Here is an 11,701-nt window from a genome sequence, read left to right on the forward strand (position 1 = left end):
CAAGGATTAGTGCTATTGACACTACATGGAAGTAATGATGGAGGAACACTGCCCCTCTGAAAGAGGAAGAAAATGGGCTTAACCCTCATCAAGCTGGGGGCGGGGGAGGTCTCAAAATTGGTGTTTGTTTCTTAGCAGCTGCTGCTATGTCCAAGGCTTGGAATTGCCGTGGTGAATCTAAAACTGTCTCAGTAGTGGTGAGCTGACCTCACCCAAGTTCCAAGCCCTACTCTGCCTGATCCTTTTTTCCTGAGCCTCAGAGCTAAAATGCCCCTGAGCTCTTTCCTATTGGCTGGAAAGACCAGTTGAAGTTCCCTTGCCCATGTTAGGAGGTGTACGCCTCCTGAACTAAAGATAGAAACAGCTGGCCCTTCCAGGCAGCTAAAAGCCTCCAGACTAAGAGGTGTTCCCCATTCGGCAGCCAGACTCCTTGAAATACCCTTTCAGTAATCATTCAACCAACGCTTCCATGTCTCTACTCTGTCGTAACAAAGGCTGTGGGCAGCACTTTGACCCTAATACCAACCTTCCTGGTGAGTAAATAATCCTGGCCAGGGGCTCTGTGTGGGTGTTGGGGACTGGTCAGCTGGGGGGCAGTGTGTTTGAGGAGTGGGGAAAGAAACTACCTGCCCTAGTTTAATTGGTCTGAGTGATCTTACAGCCTTTGTTGGCTTTTTTTTTTTTCTTCACATTATATGGGAAGAAACCATAAATACAAACCTGGGGAAGAGGTGAAAAATGATACTTGGTATAGTTATCTTCCCTTCCTTGATAACTTGTGCTGATGTCCACAGATTCCTGTTGCCATCACCCTGGGGTCCCAATCTTCCATGATGCACTTAAGGTGAGGAGTAGATGAGGGGGGTTAGCAAGAGCATTTCCCAGAAGAGATATACCCAGGAAGCTAAGCTGATCTGGGTCTCTTGTTATCAGGGTTGGTCCTGCTGCCGAAAGCGAACTGTAGATTTCTCTGAGTTCTTAAACATCAAGGTAAATTATTTATGTACTTGGATTCTGCCCCCAACAGAAGGATTCTATCCCTAATCCTTATCTCCTTATCTATACTAGGGCTGTACTATGGGACCACACTGTGCTGAGAAGCTTCCTGAGGCCCCTCAACCTGAAGGCCCTGCTACAAGCAGTTCACTTCAGGAGCAAAAACCTCTGAATGTGATTCCAAAGTCAGCAGAGACCTTGCACCGGGAGAGGCCCAAGTAAAGAGGAGGAGGCCCCTGGACTTTTCTTATCTTCATGTAGCTTCCTAGGAGTAATTAATGGGTCATTGAGGACTGGGAACTAGGGACCAGGGATGTGAGGAGGGCCAGATGTCAGGGTTTGGATGGTGTATATCCTGTGCCTTAGGGGAAATTTGTGTCTGGAAATAACGCCCTTTCCTCTAAGGTGGTATGGGATGATGGGATAGATACCTGAATCAACAGAGTAGATAGCCCCTCAAAAATACATCCTTAGTGTATAACACAAAAGGGATTGTTGAGAATGACTTCTCTTTCTAGAAAAGAACTTTAAGATAAATCTCATATCAAGAAAAGGATGGATTGTATTATTGGCAGCCAGGAGACTTCCCAAATTTTGTGGGAATAATAAGAGCAACAGAAGGAAGTCATATTAGGTACACGATTAGATAAAGAGGAAGAGGATGTGACTCAGTTCTGCAGAGAAAAGTGGTTAGGTTTAGAGCAACTGAGTAGATGGGTAAGAGAAGTGCTGGGGATTTCTCTAGGGTTCAGGTATTTGGGATGTCCACAGAGATGAAAATTGGCGATAGGGTTGCTACCCAACCTCTCCAACTCTGCCTCACTTTCACCAGGCTTCTTTAATTCCATTACCATCGGTGGGAGTGTTGGAGCTAGCAATCATAGCTAATGGGTCAGGACTAAATCACCACCTATAACCCGTAGGTCAGAGTTGCCTCTGAAGCTGCTGCCACTAAATATATCCCAAGCCCTGGAAATGGCATTGGAACAGAAGGAATTAGACCAGGAACCTGGGGCAGGTAGGTGGGTCTTTAGTAGGATCAACTTCATAGACCGGAATTTAGTGGAAGTGGCAATTGAGTGGGGGGATGGATAAGTTCCTGACTCTGTTTCCCTTGCCCAGGACTTGACAGTAGTCTGATCCGGACTGGTTCCAGCTGCCAGAACCCAGGATGTGATGCTGTGAGTGAGAGTTTTGAGGGGCTCAAGCATATGGCTGAGGGATGACTGGGTATAGATAGGCTGAGTAGGATATACCTTAGAATGACGTGGTTCTACTTTATCCTTCTTAGGTTTACCAAGGCCCTGAGAGTGATGCTACTCCATGTACCTACCACCCAGGAGCACCCCGATTCCATGAGGGGTGAGGGAGGGGACTGAGTGGGCTATGAGACAGGTTTCTCTTAATATTTGGTCACAAGATAATATTGGGGGTGAGAGAATTCAGTTGAATTATCTTCCTACTTCAGGATGAAGTCTTGGAGCTGTTGTGGCATCCAAACCCTGGATTTTGGGGCATTCTTGGCACAGCCAGGGTGCAGAGTCGGTAGACATGACTGGGGGAAGCAGGTAAGCCCCAGCTTTCCTGAACTCTTGATTAGAACCCAATCTCAGAGGTAAATTCTCCTCCCTCTCTGTACCACATAGCCAAGCTCCCTGTCTTCTCCCTTTAGTACAGACCAAATAAGATTCTACTCCTTATCCCTCAACAGCCCAGAGGCTTTGCAATATGAGGTTGTGTTAATCTTTTTGAGACTCTCTGTCTCTTCTCCATATGCATCATGAGAATTCCCCTTCGGTTAAGAATTTATTCTTACCACCTGCATTTCACATCTTCTCTTTAGCTCCCGGCATCTTGCCGCCATGATTGGCACCAGACAGATTCCTTAGTAGTGGTGACTGTATATGGCCAGATTCCACTTCCTGCGTTTAACTGGGTGAAGGCCAGTCAAACTGAGGTGAGCAATGATCTGATGTTGGATGGGAGGATAGTGAATTGGGTGATACTACAATCTCACAGGCAGAGTTGCCTTTTGCTGTTAACCTGTAGGCTCCATAGTACCCTTAGAGGAAAGGAGAGTTATTAGGTCAGGGCTGTCTGGCCAACCTGTGGATCACACCTCTGACCTGGTTATCTGTCGTAATGACCTATTCTGACCTTCTGGGTTTGTTACTACCCCTGTAATTCTTTTCTCTCAGCTTCATGTCCACATTGTCTTTGATGGTAACCGTGTGTTCCAAGCACAGATGAAGCTCTGGGGGGTAAGTGAAGACCAGGGGACACAAGAGCGGGAGGCAGATGGGTGAAAGAGCGGCTAGACTGGAATAGAGGGTGTCTTGAGGGAAGGAGTTGTACTAGGAAAATGGAGGTTTTCTCTTCATTTGCTTTCATTTTCTCTCTCTCCTGCTCTTCCTATTTCCCTCTTTCCCTCTCCTCTTCCTTCTCCCTTTTCATCTCTCATTTCTTTCCTCTCTCTCCCTTATTGTTTTATTCCTCCCTTACCTTTTTTCTCACTTTATTTATTAAAATTTTCTCTCTCTCATTTGTCACCTCTCCACCCTGACCCCAATGCCTTTGATTTCCTCATTCTCTCTTTCTTCTGTTTTCCTTTGCTCCTCCTCAGGTCATAAACGTGGAGCAGAGCTCTGTCTCCTTGATGCCATCTCGGGTTGAAATCTCCCTGGTCAAGGCTGACCCAGGATCCTGGGCCCAGCTGGAGCACCCTGATGCACTAGCTAAGAAGGCTAGGGCAGGGGTTGTGTTAGAGATGGATGAGGAAGAATCTGACGATTCAGATGATGATCTGAGCTGGACAGAGGAGGAGGAAGAGGAGGAAGCAATGGGGGAATAGTGACACCAGACAGTTGATGTCTAGATAGGACCTCAATGATTCCCTTAGAATCTTAGAGACCAGGATATTGTTGGCCATGTGGCGTCATTGAGCAGCAGGAGGCTGAAGGAGGGGAGAACAAAATTGTCCAAGCCATGCTGTTTTTTCCCTTAAATAAATCTTGTATTCTTCAGTTTCACATAGTGTCATTCTCTCACCTCACTATCTAAGATTGTATTTATTACCCCCAACTGTGTGTTCAACACACATTGTGAAAACAAGCACATGCACATTCAATCTATTCCTCACAACCACCAGGTATTTACTGAGTACTCCCTATGTGCCCAGTTATGTGTTAGGTGGTTTAGAAATATCTGAGAAACAGAAGACTTACTCATTTCTCTCAACAAAGTAACAACCTGGCTGACAAGTCAAGACCAATCTACATGAAATAATAATAAACATTATCAGGTAGTTTAACTGAGTGCTAAATTGTGCAGTACAGTTTTTAAGAGCTGTAGTTGAAAGAATGGAAAAGTTAATGTGGACAGTAGTAAAAAAGGAAGACTTCGTGGTGGAAGAAGTACTTTGTTTTTTTTTTTTTGTTTTTTTTCAGAGATGGAGTCTTGCTTTGTCACCCAGGCTGGAGTGCAGTGGTGCGATCTTGGCTCACTGCACCCTCTGCCTCCTGGGTTCAAGTGATTCTCCTGCCGAGTAGCTAAAACTACAGGCGCTTGCCACCATGCCCAGCTAATTTGAAATACAGTTTATTTTTTTCTTTGGTTGCCTATGCTTTTGATGTCATATCTAAGAAACCATTACCTAATCCAAGGTCATAAACATTTGTCCCTATGTTTTCTTCCTTTTTTTTTTTCTTTTTTTTTGAGACAGAGTCTCACTCTGTCGTACAGGCTGGAGTGCAGTGGCGCAGTCTCGGCTCACTACAAGCTCCACCTCCCGGGTTCACGCCATTCTCCTGCCTCAGCCTCTTGAGTAGCTGGGACTACAGGCGCCCGCCACCTCGCCTGGCTAATTTTTTGTATTTTTAGTAGCCAGGATGGTCTCGATCTGACCTCGTGATCCACCCGTCTCGGCCTCCCAAAGTGTTGGGACTACAGCGTGAGCCACCACGCCCGGCCCCTATGTTTTCTCCTAAGAGTTATATAGGGCTGGGTGCAGTGGCTCACACGCCTGTAATCCCTGCACTTTGGGAGGCTGAGGCAGGTGGATCACCTGAGGTAGGGAGTTTGAGACCAGCCTGGCCAACATGATGAAACCCCGTCTCTACTAAAAATACAAAAATTAGTTGAGTGTTGTGACACATGCCTGTAATCCCAGCTACTTAGGAGGCTGAGGCAGGAGAATCACTTGAACCTGGGAGGCGGAGATTGCAGTGAGCCGAGATCGCGCCACTGCACTCCAGCCTGGGCAACAAGACCAAAAAGTCCGTCTCCAAAAAAAAAATCAGTGATACAGTTTTTTAGCTCTTACATTTAGGTCATTGATTCATTTTCAATTAATTTTTGTATCTGATGTGAAGTAGGGGTCCAACCTTATGCTTTTGCATGTGGATGTCCAATTGTCTCAGTACCATTTGTTGAAAAGACTATTCTTTTTCCCATTGAATTGTCTTGGTTCCCTAGTTGAAAATTAACCATAAATGTGAAGGTTAAGAAGTCCAGTTGACCCTTGAACAATGCAAGGTTGGGGCACTGACTCCCCACACATTTGACTTCTTTTTTAAAATTTTTATTTATTTATTTATTGAGACAGAGTCTCACTCTGTTGCCCAGGCTGGAATGCAGTGGCATGATCTTTGCTCACTGAGACCTCCGCCTCCTAAATTCCAGCAATTCTCATGCCTCAGCCTCCTAAGTAGCTGGGATTACAGGCATGCGCCACCACACCTGGCTAATTTTTTTTTATTTTTAGTAGAGACAGGATTCCACTATGTTTCCCAGGCTGGTCTCAAACTCCTGACCTCAAGTGATCCTCCCACTTCTGCCTGCCACAAGTGCTGGGATTACAGGTGTGAGCTACCACACCCAGCCACCACATAGTGGACTTTTTTTTTTTTTTTTTGAGAGAGAGTCTAGCTCTGTAGCCCAGGCTAGAGGGCAGTGGGGCGATCTCGGCTCACTGCAACCTCCGCCTCCTGGTTTCAAGTGATTCTCCTGCCTCAGCCTTCTGAGTAGCTGGGATTACAGGTGCCCGCCATCACGCCCAGCTAATTTTTGTAGTTTTAGTAGAGACGGGGTTTCACTGTGTTGGCCAGGTTGGTCTCGAACTCCTGACCTCGTGATCCGCCTGCCTTGGTCTCCCAAAGTGTTGGGATTACATGCGTGAGCCACTGCCCCCAGCCCATAGTCGACTTTTGACTTCCCAAAAACTTAACTACTAATAGCCTACTGTTGACCAGAAGCCTTACTGATAACATAGAGTCAATTAACACATATGTTGAATGTTATACATATTATATACTACATTCTTACAATAAAGTAGGCTAGAGAAAAGAAAATGTTATTAAGAAAATCGGCCGGGCACGGTGGCTCACACCTGTAATCCCAGCACTTTGGGAGGCCGAGACAGGCGGATCACGAGGTCAGGAGATCAAGACCATCCTGGCTAACACGGTGAAACCCCGTCTCTACTACAAATACAAAAAAAAAAAAAAAAACAATTAGCCGGGCGTAGTGGTGGGCGCCTGAAGTCCCAGCTACTCAGGAGGCTGAGGCAGGAGAATGGCGTGAACCCGGGAGGTGGAGCTTGCAGTGAGCCGAGATTGTGCCACTGCACTACAGCCTGGGCGACAGAACAAGACTCCGTCTCAAAAAAAAAAAAAAAAGGAAAATCATAAGGGGCTGGGCGTGGTGTCTCATGCCTGTAATCCTAGCACTTTGGGTGGCCGAGGTGGGCAGATTACTTGTGCCCAGTTCAAGACCAGCCTGTACAACATGACAAAACCCTCTCTCTACAAAAACATACAAAAAGAATTAGCCAGTCATGGTAGCACACCTGTAGTCCCAGCTACTTGGGAAGGTAAGGTGGGAGGATCACCTGAGCCCAGGAGATCGAAGCTGCAGTAAGCCATGATTGTCGCAATGCACTCCAGCCTGGGCAACAGAGTGAGGCCTTGTCTAAAAAAAATAAAAAATAAAAAAAAAGGAAGGGAAAATATATTTATTATTCATTAAGTGGAAGTGGGTTATCATAAAGTTCTTCATCATTGTCTTCATACTGAGTAGGCTGAGGAGGAGGAGGAGGAAGATGAGGGGTTGGTCTTGCTATCTCAGGGGTAGCAGAGGCAGAAGAAAATCCACATATAAGTGGACCCATGCAGTTAAAACCCTTGTTCAAGTGTCACTTGTACATTTGAATGGAAATCTGAATAATGAGAAATTAATTTTGATGAGTATGGAAGATTAGGGAGAGTGATACTAGGGCAAAAGTTGTTTTAATTTATTTATTGTGTTTCATTTTAAATTCCAAAAGTAGTACATTATCACTGTAAAAAAATTAAATGCAGAAGTATGTAGAGTAAAAAGTAAATGCTTCTCTTCAGAGTCTCTCCAAGCTTAGTCCTCTTGCTATTTGTAAGCACTGGTAACATATCAGAGGTTATGTTGAAGAAAGAAGATGAAAAAGTTAAATGGAGTGTGGCTAGATTAACAGGAGCCTAAAATTGTAGGTCAAGGATTTTGAAAATGATTTAAAAAGAGTTAAAAGGGCATTATAGGCCTTTAAAAAAAAAAAAAAAGAATGTAGATTCTCTCTTTTTTTTTTTTTTAAAGACAAGGTCTCGCTCTGTCTCCCAGGCACACAGTGGCCGCAGTCTTGGCTCACTGCAACTTCTGCCTCCCAGGTTCAAGCGATTGTCTGCCTCACCCTCACGATTAGCTGGGACTACAGGCATGCACCACCATGCCTGGCTAATTTTTATATTTTTAGTAGAGACGGGGTTTTGCCCTATTGGTCAGGCTAGTCTCAAACTCCTAGCCTCAAGTGATCTGCCCACCTCGGTCTCCCAAGGTGTTGGGATTATAGGTGTGAGCCACCATGCCCAGCCAATTCTTTTTTTTTTTTTCTGAAGCAGAGTTTTACTGTGTCACTCAGGATGGAGTGCAGTAGCATGATCATGGCTCACTGCAGCTGCGACCTCCCCAGCTCAAGCAATCCTCCCATCTCAGCCTCCTGAGAAGCTGGGACTACAGGCATGCACCACCACACCCGGCTAATTTTTTGTATTTTTAGTAGAGGCTGGATTTTGCTATGTTTCCCAGGCTGGTCTCAAACTTCTGTCCTCAAGCAATCCTCCCAGCTCAGCCTCTCAAGGTGCTGGGATTACAGGTGTGAGCCATTGCACCTCGCCAAATGTAGATTCTATCTATCTGTCTGTCTGTCTGTCTATCTATCTATCCATCTATCTATGAGATGGAGTTTCACTCTTGTTGCCCAGGCTGGAGTGCAATGGTGCAATCTCAGCTCACCGCAACCTCTGCCTCCCGGGTTCAAGTGATTCTCCTACCTCAGTCTCCTGAGTAGCTGGGATTACAGGCACCTGCCACCAAACCCAAGTAATTTTTTATATTTTTAGTAGAGACAGGATTTCACCAACTTGGTCGGGCTGCTCTTGAATTCCTGACCTTGTGATCCACCCGCCTTGGCCTCCTAAAGTGCTGGGATTACAAGTGTGAGCCACAGCACCTGGCCTTAAATGTAGATTCTTAATCAGAGGAGGAGTGAGGAGTGATCTCTCTTCTTTTTTTTTTTTTTTTTTTTTTGTTGTTGTTGAAATGGTGTCTTGCTCTATCATCCAGTCTGGAGGGCAGTGGTGCCATCTGGGCTCACTGCAACATTCATCTCCCAGACTCAAGTGATCCTCCCACCTCAGCCTCCCAAGTAGCTGGGACCACAGGCACATGCCACTACAACTGCCTAATTTTTGTACCTTTTGTAGAGATGGGGTTTTGCCATGTTGTCCAGGCTGGTCTTGAACTCCTGGACTCAAGCGATCTGCCCGCCTCAGCATCCCAAAGTGCTGGGTTTACAGGCACACACAACAACGACCAGCTAATTTTTTTATTTTTAGTAGAGATGAGGTTTCACCATGTTGGCCAGACTGGTCTTGAACTCCTGACCTCAAGTAATTTGCCTGTCTTGGCCTCCCAAAGTGCTGGGGTTACAGGTGTGAGCCACTGCACCCGGCCCATTAATCTTAAATGTACAACTTTTTTCTATCTTCTTATCAAAATCAGGGAACCAGCAAATATCCAGAAGTTCTGAAGAGAACAGAGGTGAGGAATCAAAAGTTCAGGTAACCCTTGGCCAGGCGTGGTGACTCACGCTTATAATCCCAGCACTTTGGGAGGCTGAGGCAGGTGGATCACGAGGTCAGGAAATCGTGACCATCCTGGCTAACACGGTGAAACCCCATCTCTACTCAAAATACAAAAACAAAAATTAGTTGGGTGTGGTGGCAGGTACCTGTAGTCCCAGCTACTCGGGAGGCTGCGGCAGGAGAACGGCGTGAACCTGGGAGGCAGAGCTTGCAGTGAGCCGAGATCATGCCACTGCACTCCAGCCTGGGCGACAGAGCGAGACTCCGTCTCAAAATAAATAAATAAATAAATAAATAAAGATTAAAAAAAAAAAAGTTCAAGTAACTCTCGTTGTATATAAATTCAATATATAAAATTTGAAAGTCAAGTGCGGTGGCTCTCACCTGTAATCCCAGCACTTTGGGAGGCCAAGGTGGGCAGATCACTTGAGGCCAGGAGTTCGAGACCAGCCTGGCCAACGTGGTGAAACCTCTCCTCTAGTAAAAATACAAAATTTAGCCAGGCGTAACAGTGGGCACCTGTAAGCCCAGCTACTCAGGAGGCTGAGGCAGGAGAATCACCTGAAACCGGGAAGTGGAGGTTGCAGTGAGCCAAGATCATGCCACTGCACTCCAGCCTGGGTGACAGAGCTAGACTCTATCTCAAAAAAATAAAAATTGAAATTTATAGCATTAATAAAGTAGGATACTAGCTCATTTCACATGGACAAAGCCTAAAAGGTGAGAAATTTTCAAGCAGGGGTATGACATGAAAAACAACGATAGCCATAGTTACCATTTCTGATACAAACTAACTGTGCCAGGCACTCTGCTAAGTGCTTTGCATGCATTATCTCATTTAATCCCCCATTTCCCACCATCAAATCTACATATTTGCTCACATTAGAACAAATCCTCTCCCTACCTCCTTTTATACTTCTCATTTCTTCCTACTGTATGCTATCCCCTCACACCTTCCCAGAAACCTTCCACTATTAATTATCCCTTCTCTCTCCTGTTTATTCAACATTTCCCTCTCATTGAAATTTTTTTTTTTTTTTTTTTGAGATGGAGTTTTTCTCTTGTTGCCCAGGCTGGCGTGCAATGGCAGGATCTCGGCTCACTGCAACCTCCACCTCCTGGGTTCAAGCGATTCTCCTGCCTCAGCCTCCCGAGTAGCTGGGATTACAGGTGCCCACCACCATACCCAGCTAATTTTTGTGTTTTTAGTAGAGACGAGGTTTCACCACGTTGGCCAGGCTGTTCTTGAACTCCTGACCTCAGGTGATCCACCCGCCCAAAGTGCTGGGATTACAGGCGTGAGCCACTGCGTCTGGCCTCATTGACATATTTTTATTGACATTTAAATATGCTCTAGTCTCTCCAGTCTTACAAAAATAATTTCCCTTGAGTTCACATCCCTCTCTAGCTACCACCTAACACCCTTCTATCTGTTATAACCAAACTTCTTGATGTAACTATTCTTTTTCCATTTCCTTCTTACTCACTTATTAATATAACACACTCTAATCTGACTTCCTCAGTTTGTGGTGATAAAGTCACCAATGACTATCAAATCACTAAATCCAATGGATACTTTTAGTCCTCATCTCACTTGACCTGTCAAGCAAAATATGACAAGAAATACTCCTTGAAATACTTTGATACATTGGCTTCTGTGACACATCATGCCTCTTCTTTGTCCTACTTCTCTAGCCATTCCTTTCAATCTCGTTTTTATTTTTATTTATTTATTTATTTTTCAAATAAATGTTTTTAAAACTTTTTTCTTAGGATGACAACAATAGTATTACTATGATAGTATTAACTTTTCTTATTTTTATTGCTTTTACTAGTTAAAAGGTAATAAATGGGTGTTCTTTCAAAGTTAATATAGAACTATACAAAGAAAATTAAAGACTCTCGGCCGGGCGTGGTGGCTCATGCCTGTAATCCCAGCACTTTGGGAGGCGGAGGCGGGCGGATCACGAGGTCAGGAGATCGAGACCATCCTGGCTAGCAGGGTGAAACCCCGTCTCTACTAAAAATACAAAAAATTAGCTGGGTGTGGTGGCAGGTGCCTGTAGTCCCAGCTATTCGGGAGCCTGAGGCATGAGAATGGCGGGAGCCTGGGAGGCAGAGCTTGCAGTGAGCTGAGATCACGCTACTGCACTCCAGCCTGGGCGACAGAGCGAGACTCCATCTCAAAAAAAGAAAAAAAAAGAAAATTAAAGACTCTCTAATCCCATTCCCATATAACTACCTGCAGACAGAATGGGAAGATTTAGTCATAAATACAAAGAAGATACATGGAAAAAAATAGACAATTATTAACTCTAGAAAAAATATAGCATACTCCTTAGCTCAGAAGTAAAAAGTATTTACATGGTCATTAAAAAAAAAATACATATGCATTTCCCCCAATTTTTAATTAATTAATTAATTTATTTTTATTTTTTTGAGAAGGAGTCTCACTCTGTCCCCCAGGCTGGAGTGAAGTGGTGCGATCTTGGCTCACTGCAAGCTCCACCTTCCGGGTTCAGGCCATCCTCCCACCT

General features: G+C 44.9%; 1 protein-coding gene across 2 annotated transcripts; it reads left to right on the top strand.

Annotated features, from left to right (window-relative positions):
- The first annotated feature begins 24 nt into the window (after nucleotides 1-24).
- On the top strand, nucleotides 25-4,025 carry ITGB1BP2 (integrin subunit beta 1 binding protein 2). 2 transcript variants are annotated; one of them, XM_030807632.1, is made up of 12 exons: nucleotides 25-197; nucleotides 426-533; nucleotides 795-844; nucleotides 934-990; nucleotides 1,069-1,214; nucleotides 1,920-2,014; nucleotides 2,119-2,177; nucleotides 2,288-2,358; nucleotides 2,465-2,564; nucleotides 2,840-2,953; nucleotides 3,195-3,257; nucleotides 3,620-4,025. In XM_030807632.1, exons 2-12 carry the CDS (start codon nucleotides 470-472, stop codon nucleotides 3,845-3,847), a joined length of 1,047 nt encoding a protein of 348 aa, XP_030663492.1. In that variant the 5' UTR covers nucleotides 25-197; nucleotides 426-469; the 3' UTR covers nucleotides 3,848-4,025. The 2 variants fall into 2 exon arrangements, with proteins under 2 accessions (XP_030663492.1, XP_012354300.2); XM_012498846.2 differs by lacking the exon at nucleotides 25-197 and having other exon boundaries at nucleotides 268-533.
- The last annotated feature ends 7,676 nt before the right edge of the window (nucleotides 4,026-11,701 follow it).

Source organism: Nomascus leucogenys, chromosome X (genome assembly GCF_006542625.1).
Source record: "Nomascus leucogenys isolate Asia chromosome X, Asia_NLE_v1, whole genome shotgun sequence".
Lineage (NCBI taxonomy): Eukaryota > Metazoa > Chordata > Mammalia > Primates > Hylobatidae > Nomascus > Nomascus leucogenys.

Coding starts and splice junctions, on each gene's coding strand:
- ITGB1BP2 (XM_030807632.1), top strand. CDS start 470: ATGTCTCTACTCTGTCGTAACAAAGGCTGTGGGCAGCACTTTGACCCT. Junction 991..1,068: donor CTGAGTTCTTAAACATCAAG/GTAAATTATTTA, acceptor TATCTATACTAG/GGCTGTACTATGGGACCACA. Junction 2,178..2,287: donor AGAACCCAGGATGTGATGCT/GTGAGTGAGAGT, acceptor TATCCTTCTTAG/GTTTACCAAGGCCCTGAGAG.